This window comes from Gordionus sp. m RMFG-2023, chromosome 5 (genome assembly GCF_954871325.1).
Source record: "Gordionus sp. m RMFG-2023 chromosome 5, tfGorSpeb1-WG-v2, whole genome shotgun sequence".
NCBI classification, from domain to species: domain Eukaryota; kingdom Metazoa; phylum Nematomorpha; class Gordioida; order Chordodea; family Parachordodidae; genus Gordionus; species Gordionus sp. m RMFG-2023.
The window spans coordinates 2,686,287-2,711,707 of NC_088779.1; the positions used below are offsets into that span (position 1 = coordinate 2,686,287).

The 25,421-nt window shown below is 30.7% G+C and overlaps 2 protein-coding genes across 4 annotated transcripts in view; one reads left to right on the forward strand and one right to left on the reverse strand.

The window, feature by feature from the left end:
- The first annotated feature begins 4,343 nt into the window (after window positions 1-4,343).
- Window positions 4,344-25,421, forward strand: part of LOC135930011 (uncharacterized) — a 29,985-nt gene continuing 8,907 nt past the window's right edge. For 2 of the 3 annotated variants that reach the window (XM_065466772.1, XM_065466773.1), the window contains exons 1-18: window positions 4,344-4,477; window positions 4,532-4,658; window positions 4,702-4,838; window positions 4,881-5,050; window positions 5,093-5,268; window positions 5,510-5,790; window positions 8,491-8,655; window positions 9,430-10,373; window positions 10,679-10,889; window positions 11,377-11,501; window positions 12,189-12,322; window positions 12,694-12,907; window positions 16,679-16,886; window positions 17,874-18,304; window positions 18,652-19,213; window positions 19,304-19,481; window positions 19,669-20,072; window positions 22,606-22,925. In XM_065466772.1, coding sequence (XP_065322844.1) covers window positions 4,366-4,477; window positions 4,532-4,658; window positions 4,702-4,838; window positions 4,881-5,050; window positions 5,093-5,268; window positions 5,510-5,790; window positions 8,491-8,655; window positions 9,430-10,373; window positions 10,679-10,889; window positions 11,377-11,501; window positions 12,189-12,322; window positions 12,694-12,907; window positions 16,679-16,886; window positions 17,874-18,304; window positions 18,652-19,213; window positions 19,304-19,481; window positions 19,669-20,072; window positions 22,606-22,925 — 4,899 coding nt within the window. In that variant the 5' untranslated portion in view covers window positions 4,344-4,365. Of the gene's footprint in view, window positions 4,478-4,531; window positions 4,659-4,701; window positions 4,839-4,880; window positions 5,051-5,092; window positions 5,269-5,509; window positions 5,791-8,490; window positions 8,656-9,429; window positions 10,374-10,678; window positions 10,890-11,376; window positions 11,502-12,188; window positions 12,323-12,693; window positions 12,908-16,678; window positions 16,887-17,873; window positions 18,305-18,651; window positions 19,214-19,303; window positions 19,482-19,668; window positions 20,073-22,605; window positions 22,926-25,421 lie in introns of those variants that run through there. The other variant, XM_065466774.1, reaches the window with a different exon arrangement.
- Window positions 14,325-15,811, reverse strand: LOC135929703 (zinc finger MYM-type protein 1-like). The gene is made up of 5 exons (XM_065466408.1): window positions 15,261-15,811; window positions 14,920-15,209; window positions 14,755-14,872; window positions 14,410-14,711; window positions 14,325-14,365 (listed from the first exon to the last, which is right to left on the reverse strand). The coding sequence occupies exons 1-5, from the start codon at window positions 15,809-15,811 to the stop codon at window positions 14,325-14,327; spliced, it is 1,302 nt and encodes a 433-aa protein (XP_065322480.1).

Below are 25,421 nucleotides of genomic sequence, written 5' to 3' on the forward strand. Positions count from 1 at the left end.
ATAAAACTACATGATCCAGTCTATCACTGCATATTTCCTAAAATTATAGATCCGGGTTCGAATCTGGGAATGACCATGTCTTTTTTTTCCGAAGTCAACTAGGTTGTCCTAACCCAAGAGGTATATATCGGAAGAGATCGAGCCTTTATTTTTTTTTCTTAGATAATAATAAAACGAACGAGGTTAAAAAGGATCTAAAAATATTTTTGTATCGTTAAATTTGATATGAGGAAAATATACTTTATCTTGAAATCTAATCTAAAGTGATGGGGTAGGTATACAATGATTATAGTTCGATACAATCGCTTCGATCGTATGAACCAATGACATATATAATACCTAGACTGACGATTCATTTATTAAGAGTGTGTACATCAATGCAAATCAGCTGGAGACGCCATCTTGGTTACACTAATCATTATTTCATAAACGAGAGCCTAATTTATTCCTATATTTGATGCAAACTTTATTAAATAATTACCGGTTCATCGAGATAATAAGGAAGCAAGCTATCAATTTAATAGTAGTTTTTAACATGAGAATAATTACTATATATGTGTTACCAAAATGGCGGGTCCAGCTGATTTGCTTTTAACGACTTAAAAATGCATGAATCTCACCGAAGGCAAATATTTTTATTGCCCAAAAATTTCTGTTTTTTTGAAATGAATAAAATGAGGAGTAATTTTATCACCAAAAAAAATTTCTTTTTTTGGGAGGGGAGCAGTTTCCTACTGAACGGCAAGAAAAAAATATTATTAATTTATAATGACTTAAATATTTTTTTGTAGAATAAGAAAATATAATATTTAATCCGTAAAAAGTTTACACATTTAAAAAAAAAATTTAAAAGGCTTAATTTCTAGATTATCCACCAAAAGCATTAACTGTCTATTATAAACAGCTGAATCGGGTATAACTAATTAAATAATGACTATTATTATTAACTAATTAAATTACATTAACCCTATCCATATATCCCCCCCCCCCCCCTTTTAACTTTAACCTTATCGAACCTCGTCCAGAAGAAGAATTTTAAAAATAGAAATATCTCATTGAATAAAATACGCCTCCTTGCGAAATAAATATTATCTATTTATTATTTTATTTTTTTTGATATTTTGATGAATATAATCATTATTAAGATTTTAAGTATTATTATTAACGTATATTATTTTTAATATGTTTTAAGATATTATAATATAAAATAATCAAAATTAAAATTATAAAAAATATAACTTTTTAATAAAATCTTTATTAAACACAATGAAAAATAAAATATATATTAAAAAAAAATGTTAAAATAAAATATTATTCCTAATATCTCAAATCAACATTATCAATCGCATGGTAATAATAAAAATCATGATATTCAATTTTTTTGATAAAATATTTATTAAACACGAGGAAAAATAAAATATATATATAAAAAAATGTTTTAATAAAATAATTATTCCAAATATCTCAAATCAACACCATCAATCGCTTTATAATAATAAAAATCAAAATATTCAATAATATCTGGCATGAAATTATATAAAATGAATGAATGCTCTCCATTTTCCACTTTCTCCTTTCTATTCGACATCCCATATATATATCATCATACATAACTATTTTATTATTAAATGTGTTAATAATCAAAGACCACTATATTAGTAATTTGGTAGTGGTGGTAGTTTTCTGTATATTTATTCATTAATTTGACAACAGAATGTAAGAAGTGGATGAATGTACATTGTATAATGCATTATAAGAATTTACATCATCAAAGCGTCAAAAAAAATGAGTATATAAAAAAGGATCTAAAAAATAAATTTTTTTTTACAAAAATGTTTTATGAACTCTTAAACTTAATTTAAAGATTTTCCACATATTTTTTTATATAAATTATAAATGATTCAAAAATTAAATTATCTACAATTCATATGGAAGGTATTCCAAACATGATGGAATACATTTCCGGTATAATCAGATTTTTAAATTTAAAAAAAAACGCGCTCAAAAAATGATTACAAATTGTAAATATAACCATTGCCGTAAAAAAAAGACATTGACGCTAACATATATATATATATCTTTATTAATCGATACTAATCAATCATCAAGTTAGGTAAAATGCTTCTTTTAAGATAAAATATAAACAAAACTAAAATAATTTAAGTCATAGTAAGGTATAAAACTAAATAATAATGTGAAAATTATATTTTTTTTATTTTCAATAAGTATATTTTTGTTTTTCAACAAAATCGATTATTACTAATTCAAATAGATAATTATAAAATAACGCGAAATTTAAAAAGTTATTAAATAAGTTGAATAAAACCAGATGAATAAAAAATTACGCGAGTTTAAAAGGAAGACTTAAATCATTTAAAATTTTTAATGTAAATAATTCAAAATATTACCAAATATTTTATCAATTTTACAGTTTAAGAATAGTTTTTTAGGTGAAAATATTTCCTAAAACAATCTAAAGGAAAATGTGAGTTAAGGGAAGGAGCGTACCAGGGATGTGGGGTGGGGGGGGGGCAGGAAATGAAATTTTCTCCTCCAAAGTTAATTTTTATATATATGATATTCATGAATTATGAATCGAGTAGTACTTTATTTCAAATAGGTTATATAGATTTTATTTTAAATTTAAAAAAATAAAAATTAATTTAAACCTATTTTCCTTGCGTATTAATATTTTATTCTACAAAAATTTAGAGATTATCTAACATTTTTTATATACCTTAAACATTGATGTATCATGGATATAATATATGATCAACCATAATATTTTAATTTATCTCTACTAATAACTAGGATTATGCAAAATTTTTAGAGTGCATGGAATGTATAGATACCCAAAGTAACAAAATCTGCTGAATAGAATGATTTTAAAGATTTATTGTGCCACAAGGCAGACAAGATACAGCCTCGACATCAAGCTGTTGCAGCTTTTTTGGATGTAGAATTCAATTTTAAGTGCTCTCGGTAAATATCAGAATTGTCTGAAGCGGATATTTCATATGAAGTGGATACATTCTTGGATTTAATAGGGCAGACGATTTATGGTTGAAAAATATAAAAAAATTTTAATATACAATTTTATGCAAATCTTTTTTCAAAAAATAATATGGAATTGGCTGAAGTTATGAGAATTGCAATTATTATTATATTATAATTAAAAAAGACTTGAACCATTCGAACCAAATATATATCAAGAAAATCAGTTTAATTAAAAAAACCATTCGAACCAAATATATATCAAAAACATCAGTTTATTACAATCATAATTAAAAAAAATATATAACATATTTACTCACCAACCTCTTCAACTGAAGGTCGCTTCCTAAAAAAAAAACTTTTTCTTTGTTCCAATCAAAAATACATAATCCTTCCACTAAAAAAAACTAAAACTAAGACCACTTTTGATTGACATTGCATATAACATTATATATATATATAAATATATAACAAAAATACAAAACTACAACAATAACCATATTGATAGTTAACCTGAATTCATAGCGGTTCTATTGGATTGCGATTTAGACATACATAGAGTAAATATCATATCACATTCATAGTTACGGATCGCGCGATTTGAATCGCGAAAGCAAATCGCTACGATTTTTTGAAAACACAAATCATTTTGTTAAGAGAAAAATGAATAAAGTGGTAAGGTATGGAAAGAGATAGGGAGATTTTATTTTAAATGTTTTAATTTAATTCTAAAGAGCATCTTAAAAGATTTTTTATTATTGTTTAATTTTATAAATTGTTTCCAATTCATATTCAAATTTGTAACATCTTTCAATACTTGGTGAAATCATGATCTTCTACTTGCTATACCCCTTACCATTAAAAGAAAAGATAAAAAGCCATGTTCAAGCGTCTTGGATTAAATTGCAATTGGAGTTTCTTAATATACGATCTAGGAATTGTATCTGTTTCTTCTTCAGTGTATTATGAATTGGAATATGCTTTGACAGCTTCCATAGTTTATCCTTAGAGATTAACCTTGTGTAGAAAACACCATTACTAATTCATGGGCACTTATTAATAAATGTCTGAAGTTATATATCGTCAGCCTTGCAATTCCCAAGTTTCACATAGGTATGACAGTGGAATTAAAGATGCGTAGGTTTGTGGCTAGTATCTCCCTTGTCTTCCAAAGTTTGAAATACCTATAAAAGGCTATCCTAGCATTCTATATTTTTATTTTTCCTCCTTGCAGCTACCTCTATTGTCCAGATTATTTCCGATATGTTAAATTTGTAGATATTGATTAGTTTCCCAAATGGCGCCTATTTGAAATTCGATAGTAAGCATAATTCATAAGAAACATATGTTAATTTTTACTCAAACTTGGATATGTTTGAAAATTTCAATTTAACATCAAAACATGCCTTAGAAATTTTATTAAAAGAGATTGCAAACTATGCTAAAGATGCGAAATTTAGCGCTCAGACGAAGACCTTCTATTGTATTTTATAAAATATTTTTTCCATATATATTCATTTTGTTTATATTTATTAAGCTCTGTGTTTTAAAGAAATTCTTACAAATAGGAGAACATCTTACACAAACCTATTGAATATTATAGTAATATTGATTCTATCCTTAATATCCTATCTTTCTTTTATATTTAATGAAGAGCCTTATCGGTAAAATCAATATATTTCTATTCCATTAATCATTTTATAATAGATCACAGAGCTTAGTTATGGCGTTTTTTTTGCTTTTACACTTTTTCCTTAATACTACCTTAGTTATATATACTTGGAATGCAAAAAATAATGAAATATTTAATAAGTTATTAATGACTGTGAACCAATATAAAACAAGTTTATGATAATTGAATTTTATTAATCATAATAAATTTATAGAAAAAATAGATTTCTCTTCGATTGATTTATTTTTACCATCATCTCCTTCTTTATCTTATATTTCCACTTATAGGGATAAAAAATTTATAACCTTACCACAAATCTTATTGGTAAAAGGGGATATAATTATTTTACAGGAAGGTTCAACATCACCTGCATTGTGTCACAAAGTTTATAATATTTTATTTCCTTGGCTTTTTATTATATTGCAGATCAATGATAAAGATTTTACACTTTGTTATGGTGAAATATATAAAAAGGCTTTGAAAGACAATGATGAAAACTTGTCAGAATTAAGCCATAGCAACCATTTTTTGTTTTGCCATGACATTCCACACCACCAATATTTTATCATTCAAGAAACTCCCAGTGTCCATCATTATATTAAGTATTCCAATAAATTTTAAACCTAATAATTTCCATAAATAATAATGCAAAATCTGTGATTTCACTTTTAGGGGGGCAGGGGGGGGGAATTATAAAAAGAATTCTCAAAGATGTACTATTAAATAAGTCATTATATCAAACAGGTATGAAAAGTTTATTGATTGTTAGTGGTTAAAGCCAGTTGTTTTGAGTTATAAAAAATCATTTAATAATAAATAAATTAATATTTGAAAATAACTCAGGGAAATCCTTAGCCCAACCTCATCTTACAGACCCCCCATGCCCTACATGGAACGCAACAAAAATTTAACCCTCTCCATCTTCACCTGGATAATCTTCCCTACTTTCTTAGTGGCCAGTTCTGCTATCGTTTTTGCCAAACTCTTAGCCTCAGGCAATTCCCAAAAATTTCGTGTTTGGAATTTGGTGTTAGAACCTATTTTAATTGTTGTTCCCAGCTTGTTCGTGTCCCTCGATTGGTTCTGGTTGCTGGCTAATGCTGTTGGCAATGCTTATCTCAATGGTATTGTCAATTATATTATATAAATTTATAGGCAAGCAATTCATTCAGTTAAATGTCAATCAATAAAAAATCAGCTGTTGGCTCACCATTTTGGTTTCCCATATGAACAATTTAATTTAAAAATAGTTTTAAAATTATATGGTAAAGCAAATTCGTGTGTCACCAGGTGATTTGTATTGAAGCTTCAAAATGCATTTCAATGAATGAATGTAAATCTCGGTAAATATTATATGTGACTATGTATTTTATATATTTTGTCTAGGTTATATAATTGATTATTTATTGCATTCTTTTGGAAATCTAACAGAAAGCTTTTAATGGCCTTAAATAAATATGTAAAAATTAAATTATATAAAGAAAGAAAAATAATGAGAAGATAAAAATCACTATTTATTCCTTTATTTAGTGATGGATGAATAAGGCTGCATTCATAGTGGAGAATCCGTTTTTATATCCGTTCCGTCAAAAGTCAAACTCATTAAAAATGTTATAAATGTTCATAGACTATAAAAAAAATTGTAAGTAACGTTATAAGGCTCTATAAGATTTGCCGGATCCGTTTTTAAGACGGAAGGTATCGGAACGGACGCACTATGAACATATATATCATTTTTAATGAGATTGACTTTTGACGTCATTTTTAATGAGATTGACCTTTGACGTCATTTTTAATGAGATTGACCTTTGATGGAAAGGATGTAAAAATCGTATCCGTTTTTAAGACGGAAGGTATCGGAACGGACGCACTATGAACATATATATCATTTTTAATGAGATTGACTTTTGACGTCATTTTTAATGAGATTGACCTTTGACGTCATTTTTAATGAGATTGACCTTTGACGTCATTTTTAATGAGATTGACCTTTGATGGAAAGGATGTAAAAATCGTATCCGTTTTTAAGACGGAAGGTATCGGAACGGACGCACTATGAACATATATATCATTTTTAATGAGATTGACTTTTGACGGAACGGATGTAAAAATCGGATCCGTCTCCACTATGAATGCAGCCTAAAATATTTCTCTATATTATAAGGTGTGAATCACAAATTTTACTCCTATTTCGACAATGAGAAGTGATTCCAAAATTTTTCCATTATTTTTATGAGATATGTTTAATTATGATATATATAACCTACATCATGAACAAATAATTGAAGATTATTTGAAAAATATACTAATAAAACAATTTTTTCAGATATTACAAATTAATATATTAAAAATAGTATATTTATATACTAAATAATCAATATATATATATATTGCACTAACATTTTATAAAAATGATGGAAAATTTTGGATTCAGTAAATTTGTGACACGTCTACACCTCATAAGATAAGGAAAATTTTTTACTCACCCATCATCAAATATATTATTAATTTGCATAATTAGTCTATACCCGTCATTGACTGATTTAAATTTTAGTCAATTTGCCTATTTTCAGTTATGTAATCTAAAAATTATTCAAAAGTTCATGATCAAATTCTCTGAAATTTATAGGATAGACAGTTCTATTACGTGCTGTAATATATTTTTCTAAAATTCTTTTATTAGAATGTTTAAAAAAAGGCTATTAGATACTTTAAATCTCATATTTGGCGTTAAGAATTATTTTAATCTTATTTTGTCCGGAATTATAATCCAGCATGTGTTAGTAGAATAACCTATCTAAAATCGGAAACGTCATAGTAAGCGTTGTCCTTGTCGCTATATAAAACAACGGACATACGCTTGGACTCTCTCATTCCCATCTAATTGGTTTGGGAAATTGAGGGTAACCTATGAGAGGAAGCCTAGTCTACACGACTTGACTATGGCAGTTAGACTTATTCACTGGCGATTATTACGATTCGACTGGTAATATATCACGTTTTCTTAATTTGATAAATGAATTCTTCAAGCAGTGAATACTAATATGATTTGGAATGATTATATTTTGTGATTTCCTTATTTGAATACTATAAAAAATCTTTTTTTTCTTAAAATGCTACCCCTTAACAATTTTTTTAAAAAAAATAGATATAGAACACTATAATACTCAACCGACAATATATAGTTCTGGCAAAAATTTAATTAACCAACTTTTCCGGGAGGGGGTTTTAGTTGAAAGTTTTATGGCATTATGTTTACTAAAGTTTAGTTTTGATTTGCGTAAATACTTTATATCTTTAACCCCTATTAAGTTTTGTTAAATCATCCTAATTTAACCATCTCCGATACTGTATTGGTTAAACTGTATTGGAGGTGATAGAGTTGTAGGAGGGGGGAAGGGTGATTGAGCAACACTACCCACCACCATTTCATTTCTGAGGGTTTTACCTCTTCCACTATCTCTTTACTTATTTTTTTGAAATCTTTTCTAGACACTCCTTCGCTTGGATTCGGTTTAAGTGTTTCCCGGAAGTTGCTTGACCCTTTTTTTTCCTATAAAAAAAGCACTAATTTATTTTTAAAGGTTTTTGAGCCTCACGCCTAATTTGTGAGATCTGGGAAAATTCGATGTTCCACCCATTTTTTACGATCCGCTTAAACTAATACGTTTCCTTTCTATCATCGAGTGTCACGTGAATGGAACCATTTCTCTTTAGATCCTGGATGACAAATAAAATCTCTCATGTTAACAAAATATTATGATTATTATTCCTATTTTTTAAATATAATATATAATTCTTTGCATCAAAAAAAAACAAACAAGTTTTTACGTGTCAAGCCAAAACCAGGAGATCTAACGTGGAAGTGGAAGCCTTCGAAAATGATTCCGAACTCGTGGGAGGTGACGAAGACCTGCAGAGTAGTTCGGATGATTCTGACACTTCTAATTCCGACCATACGCGATTAATGGAACAGGGTCAAAAATTCGGTATCAACACGTTAACTTTTTTATATGTCTGTTATAAAATTTTTTATAATAGTATAGACTTGCCGTATATAGGATCATAATAGTAATTACACACATGTCAGCTCCATCTTACGACCTAAATTAAGTTTAGACGATATAAAGAAAGGTTTTATATGGGCTAGTGTTTGCAGCTTTTTATCTATTTATCCAATCTAACTCTAAACTCAAGGTTATAAGCTTAAAACCATAAAAAATAAATCGTGGTAACCTATTGATTGTTCCTCAAAAATTTATCATATTAGAAGTTTATATTGTTTGGTTTTTCTGAAAACTAAACTACCATCGACCTTTTTGTGCCTGATTTTATTTAGCCACTGTAATACTGAATGCGGAAAATTAAGTGTAATAATATTTATTTATTTTTTTTAAAAAAAAACAAATGAATTCGTTAAAATCCTAGGACTATATCAAATTTGCTAAAACCAGGGGTCTACGAAGTATAGTTCTGGAATTTTCTAAACACGACATATGTAATATGAAAAAGAAAGAAAGGAAAACAAAAAGATTTTATGACTTTATATATAATAAAAGCTTCGATAATTTAGGTTTATATAAACCCGACATTTAATGGGATATTATTTAATTATAATTTAGCGAAACCCCAAAAGACCAATACATTTAATCAAAATAACTTAAGCGCCATATTTGAACTCGTAATTTTTTTTTTAGTAAATCTCTGTTTTCTTTCGCCTTTAAAAGCCTAATTCTTTTTTTTTCCTCTCTCGCCAAAACAAGGTTTAGACGATTCAACGATCGCTTCATCTAAAAAAACTACTCCCAACTTGTTTAATTACTCTTCCATCTCTAAATATTCTTTTACTCGCACCCACAATTTCGGGATACGCAGCCCATTCCGAAAATGGCTTTTCTGGAAGAGCGACAAGAACATTCTATGGAAAACCCCCTTATCATCGGCTCCACTACCTCAATCTACTCCCATTCCGGCCGTTTTTGGTGGCGAAGATTTGAAGAGAATCCATCCCGACGAACAATTGCATGGAACGAAGGATGCTGCGGGAGGCGACGGGGAAGAAAACAATAACTCGTCTTCACCCCAGAGCCTTTGGAGGGCTTTTTTTGACGCTCTTTCTGGTAAATGCCCTTCCCTGCCATTCTCACGGAACCCCCTGGCCACCCTGAGTTGCGTCAGCAACGTGTGCCCTCTGGATAAGGAGGGCATGCTCTCTTGGCCCGATCCTTACCCCGAAAAAACCCTGGTCATTTACAGTTCGACACCACCTCCTTCCGTCAATCCCGATTATTATTGTCCACAGAATGACGTTACTAATGTAGTTTCCAAGCTGATCAATCCGCAAATCGAAAATGAAGAAATTCCTGATGCTAAAACTGCTCTTAGAAATGAAACGGGGGACGAAAAATTTATAGAATGGGACAACGACGAATCATTACGGAGGCATAGGAGTCTGATCGATATCTATCACGAAACCGGTCCTTTGAGCGAGGTTTTAGTAACTGATCCCAACATCGGAACTCGTAAATCCGGGTTATCCGTGCCGTCCAATAATAAGTTCGCCACCTTTTCCGGTTTTAAAGTCGGGCCCCGTTTTAGGAAACGAAATCGAAGCCCGGGAGCCTATTTGAAAGAAATATTATCGATCGATCACGTGAGTCCTACCGCCAATTTAAGGAAAATGTCTCTCCGAAAAGATAACAACAAAGTGAGTTTAATCAATAATATATACAAAGGCTAGTTGTTATATATATGTAAAGCTTAGCTAGTTTTAAAAAATTCCATATCCTTCGTGGTCACGTTTTTTTGTTTGAGAATTTCTTTTGTTAGATATGCTTATATGGTAATGGCATCGTTGAGTGCATTGTTTTTTATTATTATTAAAAAACATGTTTTTTTAAAAAAAAAAAATATATATGATTTTACTTCCCAGGGGTTTAATCCCTCATAATTATAAAGGAAAAGGAGAAAAACTCCCGTCCTCTTAAATACATTACATGATTAAAATAACAGATCAAAAAACACGATGACAGTTTCTACGAAAAGGGTTATTTTACTTGGAGATGCCCGCGTGTCGTGCCCGCTAGCCCGGGACCTAACGACGCTCCACCCCATTTTGGCAAAAGAAAAAAATCGCCCGAGTGCCCCGATAATAGAAACCAACAAAATGCGAAGGAGATGGAGAGGGGTGACAGGAGAAGGAATAGAACATTCTCCGGTTTAGGTAAAGGAAGGTTACCTTCACCCCATTCTTTTTTGTTTTGTTTTTGTTTACGCCTTTCACATTATTCTTTTTTTTTGTTTTTGTTTACGCCTTTCACCCCATTCTTTTTTTTTTGTTTTTGTTTACGCCAAATTTCGAATTTACTATTAACATAAGGCACAACAGACCTTCAAAGATGGGCCCCTCTCTTTTTTTACCAGTCAAGGGTTGTTTTTTTTTGTTATTTTGACCATTTAACGAATTTTGCAAGCGGGTCGAAAATTTGAGAGGTGAACGAATGATTAAATCGACCCCACTTTAATTTTTAAACCCGGATATAAGTGATTTATAAAAGCTCCTAAAGAAATATACGTAAAATTGTACAGCGAAAGCTCGTTCACAAGTTAAGGACTTAATAGGGGGAATTTTGTTTTAAACAAAAAGAAATTTACTTCCACGGAATCCTTATTGAATATATTTCCATCATAAAAATTTATCATAATTAAAGACAATTTTAACCAATCCGCTTTGAACGTGAAAATATTAGCGCTCAGCCACGAACCCAATCACCCCGAAAATATATCTTTCGAAGACTGCTATTGGTCCGATTATTTGCCCAATTTGAAACCCCTGGTGAGAAATTTGATCATTGTATAAAATCGTTTAAATATGCGCGGCTCTAATCACCTTATTCTTACTCCCAAAATTAGCATAATTTACGTGCGTTCTCTTCAGGACGGGTCGTAGACCAAACGTGATAAATGAGTGAATGAATGAATGATTGAATGAATGAATGAATAAAATAAAATATATTCAAAAATATTCTTATTTTTACGACCGGAAGCACACATTGAAACGAACGAGACGGAAAGGAAAGATTGAGAAAGAAATAAGGAGATCATGTATTCTTCAATCATTAAAGAAATGTCTAGTTTATTTTACTTAATAAAGCTAGATTACGCAAACAATATTTAAAAATTAAAAGTTAGGCTCAAAAATAAAAATTAATTAAACAGTCCTCTTATCGGTCAAGAAAGTTCTAGAACAAATATATATATATATTTTTTATATTAAAATATGCCATTTAAAAAATATTTACGAAGATTTTGTTATAAATTTTGGTGGTAATAGACCATTGGTATAAATCAGTTAGAATAAAAAGTAATCGACTGATCTGATGTATCTTGAGTAATAACTTCGGTATCGGTATCCATATTTGATAGAAAGGAAAGAAAGAAGGAAGGATAGAAAGGATATAATAATGAATCAATTAATGAATTATGATAACAGTAGCATTTTTATAATCGATCAAATTCTTAGGCATTCGCCATAATGGCTACCACTTGCAATTTGACGTACTCCAAGGAGATCAAAGACTTTTACGATTACCTCTCTTCCTATTACGGAGTTAACGATGCCTCGTCTCCCAATCATCCCCTGTTCCAACCACCCAGGTTTTTTTTACTCATCGCTACTCTTAACCGGTTTTTTGATTAGATCGATCTCATCATCCGCATTTTGTAGAAATATTTATCGGCTATGCCAAAATGACGGATAAAATATTATTCATAATGTGAACGTTTTTTAAATAGTTTGCATTCCGTGTATTTTATTTTATTGGTGTATTTTTAATTTATTCGGTAACCCTGTAGACGTTTTCCCTAATGTTATTATTTTAAAAAAAAATCAAATCAGCTGATATTGGTAAAAAAAGCTTTGTCGGTACATTTCTAGTTACAGTTACTCTCCCTCATATTTGAGTTTTTTTATCTTTAAGATTTCCTTTCATTTCTTTTAAAAGATTTTTGTGTTTTTGTAAAAAAAGATGTCTATTACGCTTGGCGGATCTCACCAACAATCGCTCCTCTACCCAAACCAAACCCTCGTTAGCGACGACCCATCACAATCCTCCGCCGCTTTCGAGACCCGGGTTTAAATCTTCCCATTTGGACGATAAATTTTTTTTCGGGGTCTACGAGAAACGTCATTCCGTCGCGAACGATTATTATTCTAACGCAATGCCTGTATCTCCCCATATGGTTTTAATATATATATAATATATATATTTATATAGGGCTTCGAACCAAGATCCAAAATTTATTGAATATTTATAAAGAAGCAAAAATAACATTGCAACAACAAAGAACGTATATAGAACATATAAAACAAAGATAAATAAAACAGTTTTTTTTTAAAAAAAAACTCAGATTTCTCTTTTGGTTTTCCAAGCTCTGCATTCATCTACGTGTGATTAAAAATTATACCATGCGTATTTCGATTATTATAGTTTAAGGATATAGGTTATTCGATTATAGTTATGCACTATTACCGTTAATCTTGTTAGTATCGATGGTATCAGCTGATACCGTAGCGGTGAATGATATCACTTTTGTTAGTAACAGTTGATGCCATTGTTACCACCAACACATGATGCCACCGGTATCGATAGTATCAGCTGATAACGTGTTACTATTGGGTGATGTCAGTTTGGATATCGGTGGTATCGGAACATCCCTGATGTTTATCTTGTGAAGGAGTGAAAACGATTCCAGTTCTGGATATTTCCGTTTGGAATAGCGATGACATTTTTATATTCGACCCGTTTCCAGGGTTTCCGCTTCCAAATTATAAAAAGGTGCACCGATATTTTGATTAATATATACATTCTAGATCGGCTCCCGAAAACTACCACTTTATCCGGCCGAATATCGGTTATTTCGCCAATTTTTTTTTAAAAACTAGAATTAGTTAATATACATCTTTTTTTCCATTCGTAAAAATTTATTACAGGACGGGTAACTTGTGCACATAATCGTATCACGGACAGGCCTGAAATGTTCAGAAAAATTAGGCGCACTTTTGTAGGAACCCATTCTGAATATGGGTCCCTGAAAATTATAAATGAAGGTACTATTCCTAGAAATTTTTCGGATTTTTATCTGGTTCTCAGATATGACCCTCCCTGTTCCGTGGGTTCTATTCAGTGACCCCTACACTTTTTGAGGGATAGAAGCAGAATACCCCCTAAAGTACCCCCCCCCCCATTGTAAATTATTTTTTGACACCAATAAATTTCAAAAATAATTTTTATTGCATCAATATTTATTATAATATAAATGTAATGTAAAAAATATTGCTTTAAAAATATTATTTTTAAATTAATAATTTAGATAAATTAGGGGAAGAGAAAGCAAAAGAATTTATAATTTCATCAATATTTAATTGTTTAAATAAATTATTTTCCATTGATAAAATGGTTAAATTATTAAGAAATGGATCTTTCATGACACTACGAAGTCTTGTTTTAATTAGTTTAATTTTACTCATGACCCTTTCGGCAGTACATGATGTAGTAAGAATAGTTAATAAATATTTATATAAAATTGTTAAATTTGGGAAAGCAGAAAAATTTATAAGCAGACGATAAGGTAAAATAAATGAATAGTTTCTCCAGTCTTAATCATTCATCTCTAAATTATTATCATCATCAGAAGAAGCTAAATAATGTATTAGTAAAAATATTTTAATTAAATAAATTTACAATTCTCAGAATCTGACAAATCTTCTTTAACCTCTAGGTCACGAGTAATAATTACGTCCCCCGTTTTAGCCATTTTATAAATATTTCTAAACATCAACATTTCCTCAAAAACTTGACTTGTATTTAATTGATAAAATTCACAGATATCCTTGATATCATCTTTAACAATTGCCTTTTCCGCCATTCCCTTTGGGGTAAAAAATGATGTTTGACTCAAAAATTTTATCGATTCATCGTTAAATCTTTCACTAAACTGCATAATAATTAAATCAAGTGCAGCATAAAACACACTGATTTTAAAGCTAAAATAAAATATTATATTTAATGATGAAAGTATATATATACCTCTCCTTTTTGGATTGTAATGTTTGAAGTCTTGAACTTTCAAAATCAAAAGGTAAATTTCTCTTCTTCATAAAATCTTGGGCCTTTGAAAAGACATCCAAAAATTCAGTGTTATTATCTATTTTAGGATTATAAAATAATAAAAGATAATAATTTAAATTATACTTCTCATATTAATCAGGCAATCTTTTGCCAATTGAATTTGATTTATTGCAAACCCTATATCCTTCGAAATGGTTTGCAATTTTGTACAAGCCAAGCTAGTTATCAACAATATTTTATCCAAAACACATAGTGATAAAATAAAATCAAATTTTTCTATTCTATAGACTATAGCACTAGCCATAGTGGAAGTGGCAGGATCTTCAGAATCCTTTAAATTTGCCAAAGCTGCCCTCAAAGCATCATAAAGTAGGAAAAAATTTACAATCGCCTTATATGATGTTAGCCAGCTTCTATAAATATAAAATAAACATTATATATCGAAACAATTAAGATAATATTACCGAGTGGTATTCTTGATGCTTAAAAATCTATGTGATTTTGTCAGTAAATCACTCTGACATGTTTTGAGCACTTCATATCTTTTAACACCATTAAAATATACGTAAATTTCGTCTAATATTCCCAAGACATTTGGCAGCTCTTTTACTGATTGGCATAATTGAACAACTATTAAATTTAATCGATGACAATAGCACCAAATAAAAGCTGCCTTTGGCGCCTCCGCTCTAATCAAGGCCTGCACTCCATTAATTCTTCCACTCATGTTTGAGGCGACATCATAGCTTTGCCCCACTAGGAATTCGAGGGGTAGATTCATGGAGCCAAGCTTGGATATTATATTCTTTTTAATATCGAGGCCCGTTGCATTTCCCGTACAATAAATGTCTATCAGCCTTTCAACGGGCTTAGGTGTCTCGCTATTTTCAACATATCTCACTATCAAAGCTATTGCTTCTGATTTCGATACATCATATGTGCCATCAACTATAATTGAATAGCACCTGTTGAATACAATCTCCTTTTGAATTTTTTTTATAACCATATTTTTCATGGTTTCAATAAGAATATTTATGTTATTATATGATAACAGATTTGAATATAATTTAGATTTTAATCCCTTAATTTTTTTCTCACTTCTTATTTAATAAAAAATTTATTTTGCTATTTATCCAATTTTGAGAAATATTCTTAAAAGCCACTATTTCAAAGCTTTTCTTTATATCGTGAAAATTAAGCCCACCATGTCTTTTTCTAATATGATCTGTCCATTTATCATCTCTTATATTATGATATGTACAATTTTTAATCAAGCATTTATATTTTTTTTGGTTAATATTTTTGGGCATATTTTGACAATGATCTAAAAATTATAAATGATTATATATAAGATTTAATATTTAAATTTTTACTATTCCCTTTGATAAAATTTTAATTTTGCGCCACTTGAAAGTGGAAAAATAATTTTATGATAAGAAATATCGGATAACAAACTAATTTGCTAAACATCGACCATAAAAATTTTTAAAATAAAAAATTAAAAAATTTTTTTTTAAAATTTTAAAATAAAAAATAAAAAATTTAAAAAAAAAAAGTACCCCCATAGAAATTTATAGAAGCAGTTGCTTCGGACCCCCCCCCCCCCCCTTTCGTTGTAGGGGTCACTGGTTCTATTTCGGGTTTTAAACTCTGGTAAGAACAATTTTTTTAATTTGCCTAATCGCGAGCCACAATGGAAGGGTGACCGTAATTTGCTGATCGTTCACCGTCTACATTTAGGGTAGTATTGGCATGGGTATTTTGATTGGCGGATTTTATTGACTGATCCTCAATTTCGGCCAGCAAGGCGGATAACGAGTTATTTCACAGATTTTTTTAAAATAATTTAACTGTAAAATGAATATAAAAAAAAAATTGTCAGGAAAATTCATATTTAGGACGACCAGCCAGGGCTTTTTTCAGTGTTCTTATAAAAGACGAAGCGGCGAACGATTTGAAGGCGGAAGAGGGCGCTTGCAGATATCAATTGTTTTCTTGCGGTTCACCCGATTTTCTTGGCGATTTCTGCTACGACGCTTGGGATGGGCTCGATATTCAACCCATCAATCATCGCGAATATTCCGACGTCGGTATGCCCATATTAAATTGTTAACCCAAAAAAGTATTACACTAATAAAAAAAATTATTTTTTAGACTCGAAGTGAAAGAAATATTTTAACCTAATTCACTGAATAAATATTAAAAACTTTTTTACTCTTTCTTTTTAGCTTTCACCTTTTTTTCTGATGGCTAAACTCCTTCAACATCTCTCTCCACCATATGTTATTTATGCTATCTCTTTTATCTAATTTATACTTCTTTATATTGGCTCTAACTTTATGGGGCCCCATTGAAGTTTTGGCCTTCCTCTTTTACCTTTGCCCCATCACTTCCAAACTCTCAACCTTATTTCTTATGTAGTTCATAGGGCTTCTCATTGTGTGTGCCAATACCACCTAAGCCTGTTTACCATTAACTTAGTCTTAATAGGTAGGCACTACCTTTAAAATACTCAGTATTCTTGTACTGCGCACTTTATCCTTTCTTGTTACCCTAACTATTACATATATGTATAATCGCAACATTATTATTAAATAAGCATCCATAAACCTAAAAATAAATATTCGATTTTATATTGCTAATACTCTTCTAAATGTAATTATGATTTTCCCAAAATCACTATATATATAAAAAAAATCATATGATAAATTCTAAAAAGAACCGAGAATAATAATTGTTATATCTATCTCTTATTCGAAATCATTTTTAAAAACGTCTATATCTGTCAATTACATATCAACGGATGTAACACTAACATTTTTAATTTTGCGAGACTTTTCTATCTTGATTAACCCGTCCAATTTTGACTCTTATATTTTCACCTATCCTATTTCGACATATTTTTTTCTTCTCATCTAATCAATTTTTGGGCAATTATTTTTGCGAAATTTTTTTTTTTATCCTTAAACGTATCTTTAAAAAAAAATCGTTTAATTGAAAGTGGAAATGTTTTAAACTTCTGCTGCCATTCATAATTTGTCCCATAAAAACGAATATTTTACTTCTTTTTTTTTTAGATTTAATAACTCTCGAAAACATCCGCACTCAACACGCCAACCCTCATCAGCCTCCTTCGGATTCCTTGGAAACTAAATTGAGCGATTTTTATAAGCGAGAAGTAGTGCTCAGCGGATGCTCGGATTGTGTGGCGTTCGCTTATAAACCCTTGTTGCCCCACGAGGCCAAATACCTAAAAACCATTATAACCGCCAAAATGAGAAGCCGTAAAAGAGAATTGAAAATGGCCGTTCTAACGCTCAATAAAAATTCCAGGGTCGGCTTAGAAGCGAAATTCGCGGAACACCCGCGCAAGAAGAAGATGGGAATCAAACTCCACCCGGAAAATCACGTGAAGTTTATCAACGGGGTTGGGTTAGGAGCTGGAGGATGGATGGAGAGGGACTTTGGTAGCCTTTGTGTCAGAGTTCCCGATAGGTCTAGCGATATGGTAATTGTGATATATTAATTAATATTTTTGGTCATATATAGGGATTAGTGATTTTTTAAAAAACAAATATATAGAGAAGTAAAATTTTAGGGCCTACCCGATTTGTAAGCGTTAACATTTACAATCAAGCTTACACGCGCGGCCCAGGATTTATGTTTGCAGCTCTTCCCAAATGTTAAATTTATCTTCCGACTGGAAGTATTTATCATTTTAAATAATTTTGGCTGGGGGTGGGGGGGGTGGGGTAACGGTTTTGGGTATCGTCTAAAATGGTGGTATAAGCGTGACGTTTTAAAATTACCTTTTTTCTTTCGGAAAAATAAAATAATATTTTTGGATTTCAAAAGATGTTCGACCAATATTTGAAAACGCGCAGGAATTATCACGATACGTTCAGTGATCATCACCGAAGGGCGTCTTACTTGTCGAACAGCTGTTCTTCCAGCCCTGGTACCAACGTAATTCAGGCACACACACCGACGGCCCTAGCCGTCGACGGCAAAGAGAAATCTGAATCATTTTTTTCGCTAGAAGCGGTGAGGAAATCAGCTGACGAGGAGGTTCCGTGTGGATCACGCGGAAACTCATTATCGGCCTTGCCTTCCGAAATCGAGGGTCAGCCAATAATATCCTTCTATCAAAATATCCATGCCGATACGACCGTAAATGTGAACGGTGAACGATTAACGAATTCCGGTCATCCTACTTCTATTACTGGCTCATCGATTTTGCCCGAGTTCTTGAACCTGTGGACAGGGAGCGAAAAGGGAGAGCAAATAGTAGGTAGCACAGAACCCCGAAAGAGTGACAGTTGTCCCACGAGGTTAGGATCAATCAAAAGCACTTCCAACTCTGAAGCCTTCAATTTTTGCCAATACCAAGATAGATCACCTTCCCCAATGAGCGATAGTAAGAAAAAGATAATTCCGTTTTTTTATGTCAAATTAAATTTCTTCCTTTCATTTTTTTCCCTCTTAATGATTATTTTTTCCGGCAAAGTTTTCCCCCCACTCGTTGCCACAGCGGAGCCCAAAACGGTAATAAATTTTAATATTTCCGCTTCGCGCGTTATGTCGTTACTTTCCCATCAAATCTTGCTGGGTTGCGTATCCGCTCTATACCCGCCAAAGATAGAGTACTTCCAAATCATCGACACTCTCGATTCCGCCTTCATAAGGTTATAATCTTATTTAAGAAAAAATAAATGAAACAATCATATTTAGTTATTTTTAACATATCAACAAAATTAATTGGTTTAGCGCGATTTCTCCTATAAAAATAGTTTTTTTAAAAAAAATATGTAGATGGAACATTATAAAATAAATAATCTCTAATAGTAGCTAATTTTTGAATGCCACAAACAGGTTCGTGCATTTTTCGCGCGATAACGAAACGCGGAGCAAAATCTTTGCCGAAAAAATCGGACTGGACATAGGCTGGAATTGTAGCATCTCGCTGAAAAACAAGGATCTCGAATACCGCAAAAATGGCGGAATCGATAGCGGTTCGCGTAGTGGAATGGACGGAGAAGGAGCTGAAAAATCGAAAGATTTCGGAAAATTTATCGAAATCCAAAAGAAGCCGGAAAACCCATTTACCACCTCCATTTTGCCCAAGGGAATAAAGGAGATCAAGCAACACCTATCCACCATAGATAACGTTCCTTTGCTCGTTCCCCTGTTCACCGATTGCTATTGCCGTTTTAAGCCTGCCAATCAAAACGAATCCCTCAATAAAACTACCATGGTTTTGGACGATTCTGTTCTGAGTATAATTAAAATAAAGGGCTTAAGAATATATTTTATCTGCCAAAAAAAAAATGAATAAGGAATTTACTTTCAATTTATTTTCTTTTTTCCTGTCCCTAACACGGGTTCACGCAAATTTTTGATCAGGTTTTTAAAAACATTTTCAAAACTTCGACCCGACCCCGTTATAATATTTTACACAATTTGTTCGGTCTAAGCCCTAAAAATATCTTTGCCTTGCCTGCGGCCATTCTATTGGCCGAGCTGCGTCTATCTTTTAATGTACACAGAATTATAAATTTTAGGCTTATTAAAATTATCATTCAAATTTTTGATCGATTTTTCAAAAATCATGACGCTGAGAATTATATTTCCGGCAAAAAAAAATAAAGTATTTAGAAATCATAAAATTGTGAGCTTTTAAATGATTTAAATCTTAAGGATTCCAGAATGCTCTGAATTCCCTATGCTATCCTAGTCTAGGATGATTGGCAAAATCATGATTATCTTTATAAAAAAAAATCTAAGAAAATCGAATTTTCTTTTTAAATTTAAAATTAAATATAACTGCACCCTTGTAGAAAATTGAATTTTATTAAATTTAACAATCATTTTCCTTGCGGGAATTTACGTATAAACCATGGTTTAGTCTAGGATGATTGACAAAATCATGATTATCTTTATAAAAAAAAAAATCTAAGAAAATCGAATTTTCTTTTTAAATTTAAAATTAAATATAACTGCACCCTTGTAGAAAATTGAATTTTATTAAATTTAACAATCATTTTCCCTGCGGGAATTTACGTATAAACCATGGTTAAATTATTTATATTATCTAAAACTAAAAAAAAATGATATAGTGTTATTAGATGGCTCGGTTTTTTAAAACACGGCTAACCCAAATATTTTTAGCCAAAAATATTGTGGAAAAGCTGGGATAGTGACTTTACATAAGTGTCAGTTCCTTTAACATTAATACAGAGTAAGGGAACTGGTCTGAAGTTTGTACCGGAAAAAAAATGATGACAAATTATGGTTAACCGTAGGCCATTTTCCCCAGGAGAATGTCGCGATGGATACAAATGAGAATGTTGGGCGTATTGCGGGAAGTCACAATATCTACTTGGATGCGCGATTGAGCTATGAATTAAGTTAATAAGTGAGAAACTTCTCGTGATAAATTTTTTTAAAATAAATATAACAATTGCCACTAGGATACAAATATGTAGGCTCATTTTTTTATATATAGGGTCCATTTTGGGCGATGACTATATAATAGCACTTATATTATAAGTCCCTTTTGGGATCACATTATATATATATAATAATGCATATATACATTACTTTGGTTTCTGTGAAACCAAAAAAACAATTGCTTTGTCTCATGTCCTTGACCCGTTAAGGGTGGGCATGTTGTAGATTGCAATTTTTAATTTTTTTTTAAAATATATCCGTCATTTCAAGATTATATTTAAAGAAAACGTTTACTGTAAAAAATAATAATTTTATATACAATTCCTCTTCTCAAAGAAAGAAAGAAAGAAAGAAAAAAAAGAAAGAAAGAGAGAAAGAAAGAATGCAAGAAAGAAAGAAAACAAATGATTAAATCCCGAGTCTTATAATTGCTTGGACATGTGTTAACGAAATCCCCAAGCTTGCTTAACATAATTTTTGGCTTACAGTCTTGACCTGGAATCGCCCTAAATTGGGCCATTTAACAACACTGCTAAAATGTTGATAATTTTTTTATTTTTTATATATCCTGCATCGACCTGGAATGGAATCTTGGTGGCGATGCAAAATCACTCCGTTTGAGCCTATTTTTACGAGAGGCGGCTAACTCAATATTCTAGCCAGAAATTTTTTTGTGCCTAAGCCGCGAGATTTCGCTGATAGATATTCAACCATCTATGAGAAAAATCTTCAGGCTCGCGTGATATTTTTCTGGATAAAATACTCTGAGTTTGCTGCAGGAACAGAAATAATTATAGAAATTTTTATCTTATATTTCCTTAAAACAATGTTACGATAAATTATCGTATTAAATATCCCCCCCCCCCCCCAAAAAAAAAATATACTTTATGATTAAACGCAACACGTGAAATTATATATGAAGCTACTAAATTAAAACTTAAACATTAATAATTATTTAAGATATGGACAAAAAAAAAAGAATTAATATTTGAAATCGTAATTTCAAATATTAAAAAATTATTGATTTTAATCAATTTTGATTTTATCGTACCAACCTGATACCCAATCTACATTTTTTACAAAACTCGATATCACATCACACATAAAATAAAAATTAATATGGCACTAACGCATATTCCATTATTTTTTTAGCTTTTACTCTGTATAATTCCCACTTCTTATATTTCTGTTCTTTCGGTATTCTTAGAAATTTTAACTACTAGTAACTTATATTACAAAGAGAAAGTAATTGAAAAATGTTTTTTTTTCTCATTTAATTCTTCTTTCCATTCTTTTCTTAATCATTTCCATTTTTATATTATTCCTTTTTAAAATATATGAAATATTTATCTCCTTAAGGTATGATAGGCATAATGCAGGAGTACCGCGAAGTGGTGGTCACTCTAGGAAGTTGTTTTAACCTTCAGAACTTGAAACGGTTCGCCGTATCCGACTTGGCCATGTCCGTTCGGCCCCTGTTACCCCATCTGTGTCTCAATTCCGCGTCGTACCCGTCCGAAAATGGTGGCCTCCATCATAATAACAAAATAATGGCCGGCAAAAATAAGGATACTACCCTATTATCTTACTACGGGCTCGCGGGTGAACTGATATCGTTGACCTGCAGTTACAACTTTCAGCCGGATGACAATCTTTGCATAACACGTGTCATTAAAAAGGTGAATTTGATGATTAAATATTCTTTATAAAATAATGAAACAATGTGCTTATTTCATTTTTAAGATAAGAACTGCCTAAACCTAACTAAGAATAAAATTTATTTCCTGTTTTTTTTTGTAAATTATAGGCCTGACCGAATATATCTAAAAATTTTAATGAGCTTGCCCAGGCATTATAGTGCCAACAAATTGAGCGTTTCAAGCGCTGCGTTGCAAACGCCAATAATGCATTTTAAATGGCCTCGTGCGAATCGGTAAAATTACCGTTTGGCGGTAGAAACCATTTTAAAAAAAACGCATATAGGTTTGCGTTTTCAATAATTTTTTCATTCTTCGCTTTGTAATAATTTATATAAAAATTGTAATATAAATAACTTACTTATATCCTAAAAAGGGAATATTTAAGAAATTAAAGAAATAAAGAACGCAGACGATAATATAATTTTCAAAGACAAATCCTTTTTTTTATTCTTGGCTTTGTAATAATTATATAAAAATTGTAATATAAATAACTTACTTATATCCTAAAAAGGGAATATTTTAAGAAATTAAAGAAATAAGAACGCAGACGATAATATAATTTTCAAAGACGAATCCTTTTTTTTAGAACTTATTTAAAATTTTGAATCGAACTGATAAACTAACTCAATTTTAAACCATGGACGTGTTGCGTTTTTTTTATTTAAAAATTACGGCAAAACGTAAACGCTCGATTTTGTGTGCGCACTATTATACATTCGATATACATATATATTTTTTAAAATGATATTTCAAGTTAATATTTTGATTATTAATACTATTCAAAAATTATAATTTGGTAGTAAGCTTATATCTCCTGTGTATTTAAAGAGCTTGTCATACAAAAATACTCAAATCTATATATAATAAAACAGTAAATTCATAATAATAAATTTAAAAATTTTATTTATGACACGATTCAATTAACAAATACACAAATGCAGATACCGAGACACTATTGATTTATAAAACGGTGTTGTCGTAGAAATAGATAGCCGTAGGGTAAGGGATATCCTTTCGACTTTGGGGAAAAAATTAGATGGGCTGAGTTTTTTAGAAAAAAATTTGTGAACGTAGTATTGTTGGGTCAAACCAAGTAAGATTTTAGCCAATAATTATGAACCCCGAGATTCTGCGCACTGGTGGCACACAGGTTTGGACTTCTATTTGCCAAATATCGAAGAGATTGCATAACATTATTTTGAATCGACTCAACTACAATACTAGTTATCGGGGTGTCAAAAAATCAATTGTGGAAATTTAATTGATTTATATTAATTATGCTAAGGGTAAAAACTTGGTATTTGTCTATAATGAGAACGATAATTATAAGGCTTGAATATTTTAAGTAGAATGGTTATTAGAATGGTCGCACAGGATGTAATATAGGCTAATGAAAAAGAATTTATAAGGCTTGAATATTTAATCTAGAATGGTTATTATAGTAATTTGGTATTTTATTTATCTAATTTATAAAAAGAAAACAAATACAAGTTATTATATATCAGAAAAAAAGTGATTGTCAAATAAAAATATATATTTTATTCTGTTGCCTTAAGATATATAACTGAACTTTTAAATATAAATTATTTAAGTATTTAAATATATAATAGTTTAACTGACATTTTAAATATAAATTATTTAGTAAGTAATAAAATAACAGCGCACATGCGCACATGCAACAGTCTATCCCACAAATTTTTTTTCAACAGATACGTTTCCGATACTTTTTCGATACTCATAATAAATCCGATATTTAAATTTTATTTTTATTTTGCCACCTCATCTTAATAACCTCAATGTTCATTTTTTTAAAAAAAATTTCTGATATGTTCTTTTTTACGAATAAATAAATATTAACTCTGTAAACTATGCATAAAACGAGAAACATACGTTTCTTTCTCGCGACAATTCGACTTTGGGTGATGTCGCGAATGATTAAGTGTTATTTTGTTTTATTATTGAATCGGAAGTTAATCATCATCTCATTTAGAGATTTTGGGTATTTATGACTTGAACGCGACCCGTTAGATTTTTTTTTAAAATCATTTACTTGTTTCAATATTTTTGAACGAATCTTTTTTTGAAAGTGAAACGCATTCGGTTTTTGCCATGAACGGGAAACGCGTTAAATTTTGTGTATATAATCATAAATAATAAATATCGCATCTTTAGTTGCTCTTCCTCTTTAAAAATATTTCAATATTCTTTTCAAACCTTATAAATAAAAATCATTATTATTATTATTATTATTATTAGCAAATTATATACAAAATAAAGTATTATAGTTATATATATATAATCATGAATTAACCCCTCCCCCCCTCCGCCAAACATTAATAATATCAAATCGAATCAGTTTTTTTAAAATACCGGCCCGGTTCGATTTTTTAGACGGTAAATATTTGCCACCGATTTGTTAATATATTTGATATCGGTTCGGAACAGCCATAGTAAAAAAAACTGGCGATTTAGTAA

What these genes read in the sequence shown, in the direction of transcription:
- LOC135929703 (XM_065466408.1), bottom strand. Translation starts at nt 15,811, where the DNA reads ATGAAAAATATGGTTATAAAAAAAATTCAAAAGGAGATTGTATTCAAC. An exon ending in TTACAATCCAAAAAGGAGAG is followed by an intron (nt 14,712 to 14,754) that starts GTATATATATAC and finishes ATTTTATTTTAG; the next exon opens with CTTTAAAATCAGTGTGTTTT. An exon ending in TTTGTCAGATTCTGAGAATT is followed by an intron (nt 14,366 to 14,409) that starts GTAAATTTATTT and finishes TACATTATTTAG; the next exon opens with CTTCTTCTGATGATGATAAT.